At 28.3% G+C, this 21851-nt stretch overlaps 1 protein-coding gene across 2 annotated transcripts in view; it reads left to right on the forward strand.

The window, feature by feature from the left end:
- Positions 1 to 21544, forward strand: part of HnRNP-K (Heterogeneous nuclear ribonucleoprotein K) — a 137215-nt gene extending 115671 nt beyond the window's left edge. The window contains exons 13-14 of one of the 2 annotated variants that reach the window (XM_067267561.1): positions 13738 to 13907; positions 21370 to 21544. In XM_067267561.1, the coding sequence (XP_067123662.1) occupies positions 13738 to 13907; positions 21370 to 21400 (201 nt within the window). In that variant the 3' untranslated portion in view covers positions 21401 to 21544. The remainder of the gene's footprint in view (positions 1 to 13737; positions 13908 to 21369) is intronic. The other variant, XM_067267562.1, reaches the window with a different exon arrangement.
- Positions 21545 to 21851: the final 307 nt, after the last annotated feature.

Here is a 21851-nt window from a genome sequence, read left to right on the forward strand (position 1 = left end):
CATGATGAAGCAATAGGGAACTTTAATGCTGCATTTGGGGAAGAAACAGCCAGCAAAAGAATAGTAAAACACCGATTCTGAAAATTTTATGCAGAAGATGTAAATCTGCAAAATGGGTGATATAGCCATTTGACCCAAATAGTTAACAGTGACCAACTGAGTAACATCAATGCATTTGAAACATTCAGGAAATGAATGATTAACTATATATTCATTATCCAATAGTATCCAGACATCTGATCATCCTAAGGAAAGTCAAAAGTTGTCTAAGTGTATATCCAATCAGTTGAAAAACAGAAACAAGACAAACTGTCTGAAGATGTGTGTTTCTCTTATAGAGTTGAGCAAAAGAGATAGTTTGTTGCACCACATTGTAATATGATAAAAAGTAGATTGTATTAAATCTATTTACTGTAATTTCGTGTTTTGCAGATAGCCTGCAAGTGTTTGGAAGATAATTTTAAAGGTGTGCTTGTTTTGCAGTAGGGAGATTCTGTTTTAACTTATGATTGGAATTTTAAATTCCAATCATAAGTTAAAACCGAAGAACATTAACAGTTTGAACAAATGTTAAACAGAGAATAAGTTTAATATTGATGATAAAATTGTTTTTTGTTTAATTTTTCTCAAAGACACTTGATTCCACACTGCCAGAAGCTCATAATTACTTACAGTAATTATGATCTTCTGGCAGTGTGGAATCAAGAATGTGCTGATCTCCCAGAAGAAAAGTGGAAGGCATGGTTTGATGACTGGTTTTAGCATATGGCAAGATATATTGATTGTGGTGGAGAGTATTTAAAAGACTAAGAAGTAAATCTGAAGGACAAAATTTTTTGAGCAACCTATGTATGCTAAAGATGTACTCTTTTCCTAATTATTCACTTTTCATTATAGCTTCATATTCAAATCTTATGTCAAATATTATTTAATTCAAGACAGAAAATTCTCTACTAAATATTTACTCAGTTGAATTGTTCCTACATTTTTGGTTTGTCCTCTGTCTTTAAGTTAGCAATGCAACTCCAAAGTTAAAAGCTATTAAATATTTAATGCCAGCTCAGCTCCATGCTACAGTGAGAAATAATCATGAAAAATTAAATTGAAATTTCAATAATAATTTAGACTGATCTATTTGATAGAATTAGAAGTATTAGCATTTGATAGAAAAATAAATGTTAGAATTTCTGATACATGACTGAATTTTATTATAAAATATAAGAGTTTATTGACACCTGATAGCATATTCATTTGCATATAGCTTATTTTACTAGAAACTACTCATTTATTTAGGTTGCGGTTGCCATATTGCTTAAATATTTTATAAGATAACTTACACGCTTATGGTGGATGTCTTGTGAATAATTGTACTGACTCAAGAGAAAATTGCTGAAGTATTTTGCAATGATTTATTATATTGTAGTAAACCATACAAAAGATTGAAGACTTCTTACACCTTGATTTTTATAAATATGAATATATAAATTTTTTATAAAAGTAAGATATGACCCACTATTATTTTATAAAAGCAGGTCAATATTGGGATTCACTATAAAATAGTGAATCCCAACCAGGGTGCTATGAAGCCATATCAAGTCTGTCACAAAATAAATGAATAAATTTTTATTTTTTTATTTAAAAAAAACACAACCAAATGTACTTTTATATGTTATCAACTGTTTAAAGAAATTGTATTATTAAAGTATAGAGGAATTATTGACTACTCTAGTAACATACATTATTATGCCATAGGTTCAAAAAGATTTGGGACCACATCTTTATAGTATGTTCAGGGTTCCTATGCACCTGGAAAGTCAGGGAATTTGTCGAAAATTGTCAAAAAGTCAGGGAATTTGTCTCCTTAGCTGCCTTGTTGATTTCGTTTGCTGAATATGGCTGACCAAGCGTAGCCATCTGCAGGTGGCAAGAAGTAATCCTGCAATCTTTAATAAGAAAATATACCATAATCCGAAATGGCTTTTTCACCGTTCTGAAGCCATATAATTTTACAGTTGTGGATTAATAACAGGATAAACTACTATTATGTAATAGTTTTTAATTTTAATAATTCAGCGATTTATAAAAAGATGAATTTGTTAATTAGAATAAAAATAACTAATTAAAATTAGTTTACAAACTTTTAAAACTTGAAATTGTAATTTATTAGAATATTCACTTCAAAATAGCTAAGTAGATCAGTAAAAATCGGTAATTTAGTTGTTTTTCACATTTAAAACATTATAATTTTTTTTGTTGTACAGTAAATAGCTACCCGATATTTACAGTAAAATGCTGGCGCTGATTAGTAGTTTTTTACATTTGTTGTTACAATTTTCCTTGAAAGTACTGTACTGCAAGCATGTTTTCCCCCCTCTCCCATTAATTTCTGCAACTTCGATACATAGTTTAATAATTAGTTTAACAGAAATGATGTTGAGTAACAAATATCCACTGATTTTGGCAAATTTAGGGATCATACCTGTAATAGATATACTGTAGTTACAGTTTTGAAAATCGACTGGCTTAGTGTTTCTCAACCTTTTTTTTGGCCCGCGGACCGATAAAATTTGTGAAAAAAATTTTGCGGACCAGTGGTGTTTTAACAAAAAACTTTACTATATATTAAAGAATTACTACAGAAGTAAATTGTAAAATTATCATCATCATTTATACATTATAAAACTTTCATTTTTTAAATTATCATTATTTTTTTCAATAAAAATTTTTAACGCAGAGCGGTAAAAATTCTCTGCGGACCGATCAAGAATCTCAACGGACCGGCGGTTGAGAAACAGTGAACTAGATAATTCAATAGTTTAACCAATGTTAACTTGCTTATAATTAATTATAAATTTAAAAAGCTGGTAAATTTTTTAAAAAATTAATTAAATTAATCAAATGTATTTTAATTTTTTAGTATCTTTAGTGCGAAACAACACCAAAACTATTTTTATAGTTATGTTGCAAACGAACCAGATTTTATAGTTACTGTTCTGTTCGCTGAACTTCTATATTTTATTAACGTATAATTGTAATTTCGTTTGATGTTTATTTCTGTATTTATTTTATTTTATTTAAATTCTATAACATTAGTTCGTTTAATTAAAATTTGCTATAAAAGTGAGAAAGATGGTTTGTGATACGATTTGCAATAATTATAAGAATTGTAATTAAGAGTTAAAATAAATAAATTTTGTCTGAATTATTAAGAAAATTTTATGAAAAGATGAAATTTAATGCAAAATTAAATAAATAATAAATAAAAATAATTATTAAAACTCTGGCTTTACACCGAAATCAAAATGGCGGCAACGGAACATTTTTTTTTCTTCTAATGAGTTGCCAATTCAGCTAATTTAGTGGATTTATGAACAATCTAGCTAAAAAAATCAACAATTCTGATGGAAACAGTATGATTTGGGTATTTTTATTAAAAAATGTCTAGCTGTAAATTTGAATTTTGAGTTGGTTGGCAACACTACTTTTAATTAATATATATGCAGATGCGGATTGGATGTCGTTTGAATGTTGTACTTAGTATTGTGACAAAACAAGTCTTACACATTGCTATCTGATCTGGTTCATCTGTTTTTTAATAGTATTGTTTGAGGTTTGTGTTTTTCTACATTCTTCAATTATAATGGCACGGAAACAAACGAGGTTTAATCTCCAATGGCTAGATCCAGCTATTCATCCAGAATTCAATTCCTGGTTAGGAACTGTAAAAGATGATGATACAAAAGCATTTTGCTGCATTTGTTGAAAAGTTTTCTCGTTAAGTAATATGGGAAAGCGTGCATTAATATCCCGTGCAAATAGTTCTAGTCATGTTGAAATAAAAAGATTGAAGTCGGAACAAACTTTGGTGGTAAGGTTTTTAACCCCAACAAATTCAAACTCTTCTAATAGTCAACAAAATGTGTGTGAAACGGCTTCTGTTGTGGAAGATAGTTCTAAGATAATTAATGAACAGTCTCTCACCAAATCAACATTTCTAAGCAACACATTGACACCTTTTGTGATAAATGATGATGTAATAAAAGCAGAGATAACTTGGACATTGGCAGTTGTAAAGAAAAAGATGTCACTCAATTCATGCTCTGATATTAAAAACATTTTCAAAAAAATGCTCCCTGACAGTGCTATAGCCACACAATTTCAATTGGGTCCAGATAAAGCCTCCTATATAATAAATTATGGCCTAGCCCATTATTTCAGAGAAAAATTGATTGATGCTGTTACAAGTTGTGATAATATTACTATCTCCTTTGACAAATCACTAAACAAAGTTGCTCGAAGAACTCAAATGGATCTTGTGATAAAATACTGGGATGAGAGTAAAGATAAGGTTATGACCAGATATTTAAATAGTGTCTTTCGGGATCATAGTACAGCAGATGATCTTCTCTCTGCATTTCTCAATGGCGTTTCAGACATTCATCTTAATCTCGCAAAAATTCTTCATATCTGTATGGACGGACCAAATGTAAACATAAGTTTTCTGAATAAATTAGAAGATCACATGGAGACACGGAATGTTAGTAAATCATTTGTGAGAATGGGAACGTGGTTTACATGTAGTCCATGGTGCTGTAAAAGCTGGTTTTAAAGTAGTAGATTGGAATTTGTTACCACTGCTACGGAATTTGTGCTATTTGCTAAAAGACTCGCCCACTCGGCGTGCTGAATACATTGCTATAAGTGGAAGCAGATTGTTTTCCAAAAAGTTTGGTTCAACAAGGTGGTTGGAGAATGGAGAGTGCTTAGAATGTGCAGCAGAAGTTATTGAATCTGTGAAGACATCCATAAACAACAGTACAAAGTTGAAAGACAGCAAGGTGGCTACATTCTTGAGACAGGCACTCAATGATCTCTTTATTAAAGTTAAACTTTTATTTTTTCGGTCAATATGTGTACACAGTGAGAGCTTTCTCACTTTCAGAGCAACAAACCTCTTGCACCCTATCTTTATAAAGCAGTTGTTCAATTATTAATGAACCTGATGAGAAAGTTTGTGAAAAATGACAGGGTCATCGACAAGCAGTTTCTAAAAATAGATTTAAATGCTAATGAAAACTTGGTACATCTTAAGAATTTAGATATTGGTTTTGGAGCAAAAAAGGTTTTAAAAGAATTGGAAGTAAGCAACAAAGATATTCTGTGTTTTTTAAGAGATTGTCGAAATGAGCTGAAAGTGATGACACACAAGATTATTGAGAAGGGACCTGTCAAGTACAAATGTGTGAAGGCTTTGAGCAGCTTAGACCCAGAAATTATTAAAATGCAATCAAATGTTGGAAAATTGTATTTCAATGTTTTACTGGAGGTTCTACATGATACAAACAGGATTGATGAGAAATGTGCTGTCAAAGCAAAAGAACAGTATAATATACTCTGCAATAAAGTATCCATAAAACCCTATTCTACAAAGTTTGAGGACTTCATACCTGAAAGGAGTGATGATGATGGTCTGGACACATTTTATTGTGAAATTATGAAGGATGATAGGCAACTGCAAGATCTATGGTTTATTATCAAAATTTCTCTTTCTTTCTCACATGGGAATGCAAGTGTTGAGAGTGGTTTTTCGGTTAACAAATCACTGTTGAGTGAAAATCTTAAGGAAGAAAGTTTAGTTGCTCAACGCTTAGTTTATGATGGGATCCATTTTGCCAGTGGTATTGATAAAATAAATATAGACCAGAAAATGTTGTTAACAGTCAGAGGATCTAGACAGCGATATATTGCATCTCTGCAACAGAAAAAAAATATTCAGAAGCAGCAGGCATTGAGGGCTGAAGAAAAAAGAAAACTTATACAACAACTTAAGGATTTAAAACTACACAAGAAAATATTAAGAAAAGATCACGAAAAGGAAGAAAAAGAGATTGAAATGAAAATAAATACACTTGAGGAGAAAAAGCTAAAACTACATTAATAGTTCTATTTTGTGAATTGTAATTAATTTTTTATTTTCGAATTATCTGTATTTTGAAAAAAAGAGAATTAATACTAAGAAGTTTCTCCGTATTTTGATTGTCCATTTTGTAAAAATAAAAAGATTTTACAATAAATTAGATACATTTGTTAGAGAAGCTATACTATAAACTTACACCTATCCCTCTTTATTTCAAAATTGTGTAAAAATAGATTGTATATAATGTGGTTGACAAAAGAAAACTAATTCTTTTTTTACGTGATCAATTTTTTGAGGGAAAAAATGCTTTATTTGAAAATTTTTAAATTTAACTTTTTGTTAAAATTATGTTGCTGTTTAAAAAAAAAGTTACTCTTTTTGTTGAAAGATTGGTTTTAAAACTACGTGTTTCTAAGTCGAGAGTTCATTTTAAGCACAGTACAGCACTATTTGTACTGTATATTAAATACCGTTTGTTGATTTTATGCTATCTTGTATTTACTAGATTTACATACAAATAATAATGATAAGTGGTGATAAAATAAAAAGCTCGTGTTTCATTTGTTGCTTATTTTTTCATTACATTGAAGTTTTGGATTCTATCAAACATTTTTCTACAGGATGTACCGGTATGTACTGTGTTATTTTAATGTGGCAGTGTTTGAAACATATCAACTGTGCAAAAAGAGTGATAGATATACTCAATCAATGTTCACAGTAAATAAAATGCTGTTTCATTATGTCGATATTCCACACTGTAAGAAATGTGAGGGTCAGGGAATTTGGACAAAGTTGGTCAGGGAAAGTCAGGGAATTCAAAACAAGAATTTGAGTAGGAATCCTATGTTTTATGAACGATTTTATGGTATTCTTTTATTATTCATATGTATATTTTGTCACACATTGTATTTATGTATTTTTAACAATGTACACTATTATTATATTACACTTGCTATTTATCTTTTACATATTTTTAATTAATACACACACAATTTTATTATTTCCTATATTTATTTACTTATGCTTTTTTGTTATTATTTTGTATAACAAGCCTTATTTTTATTGTATATATAATTATTTCATTAGCTTTTAAATTATTTTTAATGGAGAATAGTTAGTGCTTTGTTATATTAATGGGGAATCTTTTTGCCCATTGGAATTGTCTTAATCTTGTAGGAATAAAGAATTGTATAAACTTTTTGAAATTAATAAGCTGACTAAAATTATATATTAAATCAATGGTTAATTTTTTATAATGAGAAGAAAATGTTAGCATATCTGATATATGACAATAGGGCATGCACTTTTGAAAGCCAATATGGTGGCACTAATATCAGGCTTATGGATACATTGCTTTCTATTTTATCTGTCATACTGTGTGTGCATTGCTTAAAATTGCTTTTTACTTATTTAGATATTATTGAAAAGGCCGTTTAATTGTTATGAACCTCAGTGTAATTCCAACAATAAAAAATGACCAGGTTTGAAATTTACAAATATCCGAATGACCCAATAATAAAAAGATAAATAAATGAGAAGTAAAGATAAAAACTCAAAAGAAAATCAGTGAATATACTCGAATCGGTATTAGACATTTTGATGAAAATGATTACGAAGTTACTAGTATGAGCAAGTTCATAGGGTGCTTTTTAATTATATGTTTTATGAAATGAATCATAAGGTATTGATAGCATCCCTATAGAATTCATTGAGAATTTGGGTGAAAACAGAATTAAGAAAATTTCCAGGTTTCGTAGTGTGACCTATGATACAGGCACATCGCCCGACAACTTTCTGAGGAATATTTTAATTGCCATCCCAAAGAAAGATAAAACAACCAAATGTGAATATTATAGAACAATTATCCTGATCTCCCATACTTCAAAAATCCTTTTAAGAATATTTGAGAAATGCCTTTATGGAAACTGAACCTATTCATAAGGGAAGAACAGTTTGGGCTTAGAAAAGAAAGAGGCACTAGAGAAGCAATAGGAGTGATGAGAACCATAGGAGAATGATACATTGAAAAAGGAAGGGGAATGTTTGTGTTTATAGATCTTGAGATAGCATTTCACAAAATTGACTGGGAAAGGTTGATGTATATTTTGAGGAAGAAAGGAGTAGATTGGAAGTACAGGAGATTAATACGAAACTAGTATATATACCAGAGAGCAGTAGTTAAAGTAATGGTCAATACAGTAAGGAAATCAAGATTGAAAAAGGGTATTAGGTAGGGGTGTTGCCTATCACTGCTTTTTTTTTCAACATATACTTGAAGAGATGATTATGGGATATCTAGAGAAAGAGGAAGGCAGTAAAATTGGGAGACAGCAGATTCAATGCCTAAGATATACTGATGATATGGCAATTCTGGCAGAGAGTGAGGGTAAAATGAGAAAGATCCTGAGTAGACTAGAGAGGGGATGTGTGGTCTTCAAAATGAAAATTAATGTTAACGAAACTAATGTGCTATGGATGGAAAAAAAGGAAAGAAAGGCCAACATCCATATAAATGGTGACAGTGGAACAAGTGAATGGGTTTAAATACATGAGTGCTTCTTGACTGAGTGCAGAAATGGGAAAGAAATCAAGAGGAGAGTTGGTATGGTAAAAGAGGCATTTAGCAAAATGAAAACAATTTTGTGTTGTCTACTGAAATTAGAATTCAAAACAAGGCTAGTCAAATGCTACATCTGGAGTGTTTTTTCTCTATGGTACAGAAACTTGGACCTTGAGACAATGTGACATTAGGGGAATAGAGGCTGTGGAGAAGAATAAAGTCAGATGGAGCAATAAGGTGAGAAATGAAGTCCTAAGAAGAGTGGGTGGAAAAAAAGTAGCATATTAGAAACAATAAAGAGATGGAAAGTTAGTTGGATGGGACACATGGTTTAAGAGGAAGGCTTATGGAATGGAAGGAATGCTTGCAGGCAAAAAGAAATGACAGAGAAGAAGAATTAAAATGGTGGATGATTTAAAAGAGAGTAGTTATAAGGAGCTAAAGACAAAAGTGCAGGATAGACTAGCAGGAAAAAGTGCACATATGTATTGGGAATCCTGTAACCATTTTTTTTTTTCTTTAAACAGTATAAACATCAATCAGAGGAGAACTTTATGATGTATTATAACCCTATATGGCAAAAAGAGAGGTTCTGCAAACCCATTAGACCCCCACTAGTGAGGAGCATGTCTTGGCCCCTAATTCTTTTAATTTCTTTCTTAATTCAGTACCTGTTACATTTTTTAAAATCCAGATTTTTATAAGCAGATCAAAACGTCACTATTTTACGCACTACCAAAGTATACATCAAGCTGACACTAGTGCCACCAGTGACGAGATCTAAACTGTGCATGCCCGATACTGTTGTATTGGTGTCAAATATTATATTTCCTGTCTTAAAGGTGAGTGCAATACCAAATCAGAATTAGAAAGTATATTTAGATTGTCTACGTTGTTACCATTAACTGCATTCTCTTATATCAATCTATAACTTTGCCTAATCTTTCATTTGTTTCATTATTTTGATTTCTTGTTTCAATAGATTTAAAAGAGTTTTTTAAAATCATTATTTACATTTTATTTATTTTTTTAATATTATACATGAAACATTTGGTATCGTAGTTTTCTTATTTCATATTGTTTCTAATAGAGATTCTCTAATGTTCAAAAAGTTAAAGCAATAGTTTCTACAGTTGATTGATACTTTTTTTGTACTGGAAGCAAACCAGAATGATTATGTTGTGTTATAAATCCATATTGTGTTGTATATGGATTTATAACACATATAATCCCAACTTACGAGTTTTTCAAGATACGAGCTATTTCAGCCGATTTTTTTTATTTTTTTTGCTTTGAGTCTAGAGCTAAAATTCAGGTTATGAGCCAGTTTTTATAACAGCTAACCATAGATTAAGAAAAAGATGGGAAAACTGCCATAATTTTGTTGTTTTCGTTACTCTTCCAATGTCTGATGGGCTAGCTTAAAGAAAAACACATGACCGAGTGACAACTGCATTAGTTTGCTTCCATGTTGTGTGGGTCTCTCACCTCTTGAATTTTTCATCTTTTCTTTCTTTATCTAAACAGCAAACACTGCAACATCTGCAAAACCAATTTATTACAGTACATTCTATTGTGATTTTATACAATATTTGATTTTTATAAGTACATTTTTCTTATTTAAAAACATATAACAAAAAATTGTGGTGTTTTGGGGGTCCGGAACAGATTAACAGCATTTCAATTCATTTCAATGGGGAAAATTGATTTGACGTGTGAGTAATTTGAGTTAAGAGTTCTGTCACGGAATGAATTAAACTCGTAAGTCAAGGTACTGTACCTCAAATCTAGTCTAATAACTGCCAAATAAATGCATGTTCTAGTCTTTGTATTTCATAGCAATCTTTTATTGGTATTTTAAAAATATGCATGTTTTGAAAGCCATAAATCAAGGACTCATTTGCTGATCAGAGCTCTTAATTTTTGCATTTCACATGAAACCAATAATTTAATTATAAATGAAGTTTGATTTTATGAATGTTTTAAAAGCATGTCTGTTTTAAGTATAAAGATCAATTTTTATGTATGTTTAAATCTTATATTTTAAACTTATAGACCATATCATAAATTTGTTGTAATGGTGTAGTGTAATTGTTCTTTTAGTTAGCAAAATTAGTAAATACAGATTTTAATTAAATTTAAGAAAAATATGGAAACATTTTTAAACTGAACAGAGAGTATTGAAAACTGGTAACATTCTGCTTTAGCATTTCACATCACATGTGTTCTTTTCTTGCCTTCTGCAACCTGTGAATAATTAAATATGATATTCCATATACTTTATTTTCATAAATGTTCTACTTATTTTATCATTTAAGATTAAGATTTTCAAAATTTTTTTATTTTATTAAAGAAATTACAGTCAAACTTTGGTTTTTGAACTTAATTTGTTCCTAAAAGTTGTTCTCAAACTGAAACAAATTTTCCCATAAGAAATAATATATTAAAAGTAAAATGTTCTGTCACTGCCAACCAAAACCATCACCTTACAAAAAAGTGATACAGAGAATCAACTGTCTCTGCTTGGATGAAATATAAACAAATCAATCAAGACAGACGAGTACTTTATTCACACCTTCTGGAAATACTGTTTCAATTGCTTTGATATTAATTAATTTATTTATTTTATTTTATTTTTAATTTTAGTTTGTTTCATTGTAAAAAGCAGAGTTTTAATTATTATTTTTAGTTTTAATTAACTGGCTGCATAGTATTAATAAACTTTGGTATTTTAATTTGAGTTAAGCACCTTTAAACTGGATTCGTGGATGTCGTTTATATTACGCAAATGTCAACTAATGCGGTTTTTATTAATTAATTTGATTTAAATTCAGTTGCGACAAGTACCGATAAACAGAAGTAGTATCTTACCCAAATGCACATTGAAATATAATTTAAATAACAACGTCATTGATGATTTGTGTAGTGACGTCTAATGACACAAGGTGAACCTGGCATCACTAACTTCTGAATTGGTAGTTTCACTGTTGATTGGTTGGAGCGTCAACTTTTTTAACACAAGAATTATGAAAAGTTGACTGTCTCTCACTACTCTGTGGCCAGCTTTTGCCAAGTAGCTTGTTCGGCAGCCAAGTTACCTTACAACTGAGGCAAACATGGTGTTCAAAAAGGCATTCGAAACCCAAGGTTTGACTGAATTTACATCATTCGAAGTTATACTGTTCAATATAAGAATTGACCAACTACTTTTTTTTTAGTTTTATTTTATTTATTTATTTTTTCTACTAAAATGTTTATCTAATTCATATATCATATATTCATTATAGTATGCAAACTATATTGGAACCATTTCTCTTCATGATGTTGCTGAATCAGTAAATGCAAATTTTTTCTTGTATTCTGGCTCTTTTATTTACAAAAAAAAAAACTTTAATATTTCATCATTGTCCTGGAATATTCAAAATTATTGTGATATGCAGTTAATGAAACTCATAAGTTGTCATGTTGCAACTTTATTATTTTGAAAACCCAAGTAATAAACAACTTTACATAGAATTTGAAGTTTTTTAATTTTTAAATTAGTGTTTTGTTTGTTTAAAATAACTCTTATATGTTCAATGACTACAGTGGGAAATGGTAAAAATCCAAATTACCTTTGTCATTCTTAAGCTATACTGTACTGTTTATTAAATGGCAAATTTATAGATAATTTCTATTACCTGTAGTAAATTTTTTTGATAAACTTATAAAGTTATCACAACACAAGTGAAAGTAAAAACTGTATTATCAGTTTATTGCAAACATATTTCTTATCATCAGATTAATGTTAATAGATATGTCTTTATTTCAAATTGCAAAAGAAAATTAAACATATTGTGATCAAGTTTCACATTAATCAAGAATTCAGAACATGGGATTTATATTATTATGATAAACTGAAACTACTATTATGCAACAGTATTTTTGTAGTATTAAATGATACGTATCTTGATAAGCCTCAAATAAAGACAAAATTTTAATCAAATCAGCTTAAAATTAGGATTTATGCAACTAAAATTTTGAGAAGAAAAGTTTTTTTGTTAAAATTTAATAACAAACCCATCTTTGTTGAATAGAATGTAAGTTTTAACACATACTGCCTAAACTCTACAATTGTTAACAATTGCTAAAAATAAAAATGAATCAAAATAATAACTGTAGTAGTAATAGTTAAAATGCTTGTAAATGATTGGACTTGTCATAATAATAATCATTTAATGATATTCAACTTAAACATTTTATTCCTTTTAACATAATTTATAATCTGCAAATTAAATTTAAAAATTTTGTGATTCCTGAGAATTATAAGAAAAAAGTTTGTAATAAAATCAATGTGTATGTGTTTGCTTTTGCATGTTTTTTATATTTAAAAAAAAAAACATAATACATATCTTGTTTTATAAGAATCATTACAAATTAGAAATATTTTAAAGTGTAGCATTACAATTTGTTGTTATTAATTAAATTGAATTTATTTTACATTTTTGATTTTATATATTTCTTCTTTGAATATTATTACATTTTACAAGATGAAGCATTTAAATGGCTTGCTGGATAATATCTGATATATGTTGGCCTCATTGCTCTAAATGCGGGGATATACCTGATTCAATTAAACAAGTAAATTTGGCCAGAAATAAAATATTAATGAATGAGAAAAAATTTTAACCGTATTTTATATATACTGCACTGGATAATTATGGAGAAATTTATTTAATATCGTCAATGTTTTTGTTTCCAATAAGTTCGTTATGGTTTAAAAAACAAAACCATTTAATTTTTATCTGATAAAAATTCTGTCGTGCGTAAATCACATCAAAATTAAAAATTTTTAATTATTTTGCTCTGTAATCACTGTTTCGAAGATTAAAAATTGACATAATTGCACCTTCACATTTTGTATCCTGGAATAATAAGCATGTTTTGCATAATATATGGATCAATGAACATTTTAAAAATCATAATAGATATCTTAAATATTGTTTTTTGTTACTTTTTTTTCATATCAATAAATTTTTAGAATCTAATAATGAATGTGTAGCAGTTAAATACAATTTTTCAAATTACTACAAGAAACTCATTCACGTTGATTTTGGATCTTAAAACCAAAAAAAAAAAATCCCTTTTTGATAGTGAGAGTTTGGATGTATATGCCCACTTGAGTCAGATTTAAGTTTTTGGGATTTTTTAATGCAAAAATTTGGAATAAAAGATAGACCCATTTATTTAAAATTTATGATTGATTGATGATTTATTTTAGCTTGCTGGTGCTATTATCGGAAAAGGAGGCCAAAGAATAAGAAAAATTCGTAGAGATTCTGGAGCAGGAATTACTATTGATGAAGCATTACCTGGAAGTTCAGATCGTGTAATCACAATATCTGGAACTCCTCAACAAGTGCAAATGGCACAATTTCTCCTCCAGCAAAGGTAATAAGTTTGAGTCCTTAAACTCCTTATCACAAATATTCCAAATATTGCTTTTGTGCAATAAAAGTAAAATACAAAATATTATCCCTCTTCCTTTTCTGATTTGTTGCCAGCAAGCCATTTGTGTGAATTTTGTTTGGATGCGATTCTTTCTTTTAAAATGAAAAGTTGAATTAATCATATATGCCCCGAGTTTTATAAACTGAATATTAAAATCAACAACCCAAATAGGAAACTTTTAGGTCAAAAAAAAATTTTTTTTAATAGGTAATATGATCTGTTATAATGCAAAACTATAGAAATTTATAAGAAAAGTTTTTAAATATATTTATTCTTATGGGTGAATAATCGAAATAATTCAGCCAATATTTGAATTATACTAGAGAGATTGTTGATATTTTTATTAATTGTAAACAGATTTAAACAGGACTCGCTTTCTGATTGTTATTATTGTATCGAGTGAGCAGAGAAAATTTGAAGTAACAAAACACTTTAATTGAGAAAAATGTCTGAATTTAAAAAAAGAATACAACATATGATTTTAAACAAATTATTTTCTAAAATATTGAGAAAATTGGCAGAATCACTTTTAAAATAATTTTTTTAATTATTTGAGTTATAAACTTTTATAACTGATTGAAGATGAAATTAAATTTGCTGTTTAAATTTTTATAAATTTTTTTTTTTGGATTGCTACTATAGTCATATTTTAACTTAAGTGGACCATTCCACGACACTTTATGTGAGCCAAATTTTACTTGTGTTTGATTGATTCTTTCCTATCATTCAGTATAGCCCAGGGATCTTCAACCTGTGATCAGTGGGCTAAATACGGCTCCCATACTGGCCCACTTAGCTTGTTTTCATTGACATGTTCTATCAACAACAATTGAACTAGTTCAAAAATCATATAAACTTTTGAAAATATACAAGCTAGAAACATTGCAGAACAATTTTCAGAAACATTGCTATTTATTCTACTTCTATGACTTTTGAAAAGTAACTAGAATTAATAGGTCTTACTGCAAATGATATTTACAAATCTCTATCGGAAGAGAATTTTAAGTCGTAAGAAGTTTGCACTTGGAATATTTTCTAGTTTTGCGTGTATGTATCTCTGCAAACAAACCTTTTCAAAAAAAAATAAAATGTTTGATATTTTGATTTTATATATCACTGTACAACAAGTATCTAAAGGAAATTTTTATATTGAGTGCCACAGAATTTATCCTCAGATTTGATGATATTCTTTTGAAAAAGTAATTCAAATTTCATGCCTTTCAAAAAGTATTTTTAATGACTAAAATTTGCAAACAATTCAATCTGTTATTTTTTGCCCATTCTGGCATCATTGCGATTGTGATTTGTGGTTTCCTTTTGAATCCCCATCCGGGATTTGAGTGCTGTGATTGTTTTATTAGTTGATACAAAATACTACTGAAACCGGAGTAGCTAAAATGGTGCTGATGTATGAATTTGGTGCATTTTGGTATAAATTTTAGAACTATGTAGAGGGGGGTCTATAACTTAACTAATGATATATTCTGTTTTCTTTTTTCATGCCCAGTTCAAATAAAAAATTGGTGCAGCATTGAAAATGTCTGAACTTAGTCATAGGAATTTCAAAAATCCCTGAGTATTATATCCAGATTTTTCCAGTGCTTCAATTGCTTGGAAAAATGCTTTGAGTAGTATGCCTTGATCTATTGGTTGTATTAATGGCACATTATTGGGAGAATTACACCACTTCTGTATTTGGATGAAAATTATCCAAAATCAGCAATAACTTGAAAGGAATCTCATTTTCTTTGCAATATTTTTCTACTTTGGAAATGGCAGTTGATGAACCAGTCTTCAAACCATGTTTTTATGATAGGGTAGACATCCATGCTTTCTGATTTAACCAATAATGGACATGTCACATTGCTTGTTGAGCTTGTTTTCTTTCAAAAAAAAAAAAAAAAAAAAGTTATTGGTTATTTTATTACATACACGTCATTTTGTTTTTAAATAATACATTTATCACAACTCATTCTATTAATGCTTATTTGAAGACATTTATATAATAAAACTTCTAGATATAAACATAAAAATAAGTGAAAACTTGTATAATGGAGCTTCAAATTTTGTTTTTTTTTCATTTCATTTCTCAGGAAAATGACATTTATTATAAATAAATATCTTTTCTGTCACTTTGAATAAGAGATGATCAAACTAGAATTGTTAATTACAAACTAATACCATTACAATGTGTTACCATTTCAGTTAAATAATCTGACTTTTCAAATGTTAATAATAAACAAGATTTTCAATATTGTTTGTCATATAACATTTACTGAATTTCTTATAGGTAAACTATGAAAATTACTCTTAATTTAATAGGATTTATTTTATTTCAAATGTTTTCAGTCTACTTCATAGACTGTCTTTAGGATTTGTTATTTTTCAGAAGTTTGAAATATTGTAAAGTCTTTGAAATTATACGTGCAAAGTAATTTGAAAAATTAACAAATTAAAATTAATATTTATAAATTTCGAACCAAAGACACATTTTCTTTGGCATGGAAATTTCCCAAGTCCTTAGAATTTAAACATTTTCCCATAGCTTTTTGCTTAAGTATTTCCATTCATTCTGCAATAAGTACATGTGATGAAGTGGTCTTTTTTTATATATATATATAACTTTAGCCTCATTCCATGAAATTTCAGCATCATCATGGTTTGCAAAGCATACATGATGTGTTGTTGGACTTATTGCATACCTTAATTGTGTTCATGCCAAATAACACAAATTGCACTTTTTCTACAAGTATACTCTATCATATTCAATCCTGTTGTCTCTAATTTAGTGAGTATCCAGTAAACCAGTCTTGTGTTTATCCTTGTCATCTCTTAGGAGATTGTATAATATAGGGTTTCACTTATAAACAATTTTTGATTTCTTTTTCTAGTCATTTTGTTGAATGTTGGATGTAACGTCATTGAGAATGTAAACTTTACAAAGTTCTGTTGACTGTGTTCATTTATATGGACTGATAGAGTGGATTAAATTAATAACTGTCTTCCTACCATATCAAAGGGAGGATCCTGTGTTCATGATTCTGTCAATCTCTGTTTCATAGTCTCTTACTAATGTGCATGTCAGATCAAACATCAATTTTTTAACAAGTGAACATACTGTAATATACAATCGGTGGAAGGTTAGTTTAACATATACATTGGCTTATATTCCTGAGAGAGAAAGGTATGTCAAATAAGCATATATAAGTGGTACTTTCTGGTTCAATTTTTAGATAACAGTTGTACATCATTGTGATGTTGGAGTTGAAGTTATCATTTCTGTTACCATTATTCCAAATGATCAATATGTACAAATCATTATCAGTATAATTATTAGAGATAAATCAAAATAGTAATTATAATAAAAACCAAAATTCTTTCAAATGTAGGAAATTGAATATCAATAAATGAATATATATTACAAAAGGATAATGCATAGAACATACCAAAATAATGAAGAAGAAATATTTCAATTTTTAAATTTAAAAATCATTTATGGAATTTTTCTGCAGAGTTAAATATAAATCTAGAATGTATTTTAGTGCTCTTGATTATTTTTAAACATTGGTTTTTATTTAAGGAACTCTCAAAAATAGTTCTAATAATCTTGCTGCTAAGATCAGTCATGTTACGTGATTAATAGTTTTATCATCAAAATGGAAATAAATTTCTGCTTACATAATTAACGTCGTCTACTCGTATTACTTATAAGAACGGATTCTTAAACCAATAAGAAATAAACAATAAATAATTGATTTAACATGTTAAAGTTAAATCAACTATTTGTATTTAATACTGTTTTAGAGAATTCATTCTTATCAGCAAGGTATTTAGGAATTTAATAGAATTATATATTTATAAACTTTTGGATTAGATATTTGAAAATCCCTTTCTTTTTTAAAGTTAGATTTTTAATTGTGCAAAAGCTTCTTTGTTTTCCAGTAAAATAAGCTGTAATTTATAGACCTTTTGTTTTTTGTATACATATTTTGTCAAATGTATACTAGTTGTGAAGTATTTCATGAAATGATAATTGAATAATTGATGATGATAAATGATAATTCTTGTTCCCTGTCTGGAAGACTAGTGATTTTGTTGTTCTGAATATGAGAAACAAAGAATCTCTATCTTCCGATAGTGTGCAAGAAAATCAACAACTACTTCAAAATAAAGTTAAATTCACAAACGACAAGATTAAATGATACCACTTCCTGCAGAGTTAATGTATTGAAAATATCTCAAGGAAAGACTTATTTTTTGAAATCATTAAAAATTTATCAATAAAATCAATGTAATAATGTGTGTGTGTGTATTTTCTGTTAAATGTTATAAAGTGTTTATTTTTAATAAATTAAGAATTGACATATATATCGATATAAATTAAATTTTATTTAAAAGTTTGGGTGTTATTACTTTTATATTATGTTGTTTTTTCAAAATATATGTTTTTCAATATTATATCTTTTGTAATTTAGATGAGATTTGTACATTATGAATATTATAACTGTAATTTAAACAAATTAACAATAACAAGAAACAATTATATCGGTTTTTTTCTAACTATGAATATACCATATTTCCTCCTTAAATTCCAAGAGGTTTATTTTTAAAATATATCCATCCTTCTGGTGTTTATTACCTTGCAACAGGAGATGAGTGGATAAAAATTGAAAGAACTACTGTAATTACTCAACGTTTTCCAACTATCAAAACTAGTGATGTAACGAATATTCGGTTACTACTCGGTAGTCGGCCGAATACCGAATATTTAATCACTATTCGGCCAAATACCGAATACCTGAAAACAGGAGTAAGAAATAACAAAAACACAGTAAATTAATCATTTTGGTAACTTTTATTAATGCTGAAAATTAAATTATAATTATTAAAGTTAATAAGAAATAGCATCTAACTCTAGTATTAAATTATTTTGTAATTAAATAATAATATAGCCTTTATCTAGCCCGATATCTTACGGCATTGATGGCGTGTAGGTTAGAATGTATCGGGCATTAATGTTATTGTTTAGTTAATTATGTTATATTCGTATTCTCATATATATTAATATTTTTTACGATATTTTAAAATGATTTACGAAACATTTTATTAAAACTTATCGTATTTAATGAAAGAATTATTTATCTATTTCTAGAAGATGAGTAACTAATATATAATTTATTTTATATATAAAGCAAAGAATGAGCATTTCTCATTATATGCAAAAGATAACATTTGAAATCATGTTAATTTTAAAAATATTGACAAAAACAATAGCAACAAAATATCACAAAACTTCACAAATAGAAACCCCCAATGATATATTTGAACTGTTCCACAACTGGGCAGAAACTAGACCATATGTCCTCACTAAAGTATATCCTTAGGGTACTATTCAGTCTACAAATACGTAGTAAAAACAAAATTTTAGTGCTTGAAGAGTTAAAAAGATCGATTTCAAGTAAAATAAGTTATAACTGACATCTAAATACCAACAACTGTGAATCATATAGGGCTATTTACGGCTATTACATGAATTATAAACCAATTTGGCACTAGATTTACACACATTTTTATTGTTCTTCATTTACTTCTAAAAAATAAACTAGAGTAGTAATTGTAAATACAAATTTCTAAAGAGTTTTCAAAAATGAGTGTTATTTGCAGCATGAAAAGTGTTGTCAGATTAGGCAATTTATCATAAGTTGTACATTTCATAATATAGTTTTCATAGCACTGTTATTTACTCTTATTTGATTCAGTTTACCTGAATGTGATGAAATATATTTTTAATTTTATGCTTAAGAAAATTTTAGTTATCATTAGTAAATTGTTTATAGAAGCTAATATAGTTTGAATTGGCTATTGTCATAATTTAGCAAATTTTAATATTTTAAATAAACCAGAATCTGTGTTAAATATAAATGAAATCTTAATAAAAATTCATTATATTTTTTGTGACAGCTTTTTAAATTTCATACATTCTATATTAACTTGAACAGTCTTCAGACATTACACGTGTATAAAACAAGATTTGATTAACAGAAATTTCAAATTTACAGACTACTGATAAAACAGTAAAATTTTGATCATAATTGTTTAATTTCTCTCTCACTGGTGGGTCAGAAACTAAACAATCTTTAGTGTTTTATGCCAGTCGAATTCCCTTATTTCTGCTTTGAAAAGCGGTTTTGTTTCCCGAAAAATAGAGAGCATGCTATAATTTTTCAGTTTTCACGATTAAAAAGTAGCCAGTGACGACGTGCAAATTCAAATAAATGCATTTCATTTTGTCAGCTAAAATTGCTATTGTGATTTAGGCATTATGGGTTAAGAAAAAAATTGTCCAATTGTCCAGCATAGTGCTGAAAAATGATACTTTTAAAACTCTACAGAACTGTAAAATAATAATTTAATTAAAACGTAAATAGCATAAACTATTTTAATGGTTTAAATAAATATATGTGAAAGTGTGTGTAGATAATTATTCGGCTTTAATAAATTATCACGTGTCTACATATTTTAACTGTTAATTTGATTTTTAAAAATATCAAAATTCCTGGTAATGCAATCCCTATTAATAAAGTATTTTTTACTATTAGTATTATTACTATTAGCTTAGTATGAAAATTAAAATCTTCATAATTAAAAATAAAATTTAATTCTAAAAACGATCCTGAATATGTTATACGTTAAACAATAAACTTGATTAACGTAAAATGTTCCGATTACCGATTATGTACGAATAAATATTGGGAATTAAAACCCCTTTCTAAATTGGGAATTAAAACAAGACTATTTTTATTGTAGATATATAAATATAAAAATTGTGTTTCGAACGAGAGAAATTTTCTCTTATTTGCCACTTCTACCTACTTTGGAATGAAAATAGTAATCAGTTAAGTTATTCAGTATCAGCAATGAAAACCTGAAAAGGTGATTGAAACTTTACAGTGAAATTTATGCAGTGAGAGAATATACATTCCAAATAAGAAGATATATACAAACTCATAAATTTGATTGTCCAATAACTCTTAAGTTATCAAACTGTAGAGGTGCTCATTATATTTTTAAATTTTAAATATATTACTTGCTGATTTTATTGCAAGATACAGCAGTTAAATGTCTAGACAAGTTCCATATAAGCTTGTAGAGACATATAGGACAAGATTTGCATTGCATGGGAGAAATGATTGCTCTGTTTATCTTCCTTTATAAAATCTCTTACACACTGTCAGTTGCATGCAATCGTAGAGAAACATTTTACTTTGTTCTTTTATCCTTGTTTAACAAATTTATATACAGTATTGCTTATTGTAAAAGTTTGAAAATATATGCTTTAAATATTTTAGGATTTTGTATTAAACTTTGACGTGTCAATCTAATTATATATTTTTCGTTACAGCGTTCGAGAGCATTCTGGTAGAAAATTCTAATGAAGATTCTGTACAAGATCCTCTCCTATCCATTTCTTGCATTGCAGTCATTTGTCCATTCAATCAATTTGTTATTTGTGGCTATGAAAGTGTATTTGCTTTGTTTCCAATGACATATTAAACATCAATAACAACAGGGTTGTATCACATGTTGCAATGTTTTAATTTGTGTAAAAAAAAAATGTGAATTATTTGTCCAAAATATAATGTGTGACTTTTGACTGCTTTAGATACATTCCAGCCAATAACAAATATATTGCCTTTGTCCATACTTCATTAAAATATAACAGATGGGGAGGATAGTAGTCCAGAAATTTCAGTTTGCAATATTGATTTTCTTAGTTTTAAGCGAATAAGCTGCATTATTATAGTTACTTTTATTTAATAGTAAAAATGTCTTAAAATTTTGTTTAATTCGTTAAATAATCTTTCATTTGTATTCTGAAGATGA

The sequence above is a fragment of the Centruroides vittatus genome, unplaced genomic scaffold, assembly GCF_030686945.1.
Source record: "Centruroides vittatus isolate TY-2023 unplaced genomic scaffold, ASM3068694v2 contig_3060, whole genome shotgun sequence".
Lineage (NCBI taxonomy): Eukaryota > Metazoa > Arthropoda > Arachnida > Scorpiones > Buthidae > Centruroides > Centruroides vittatus.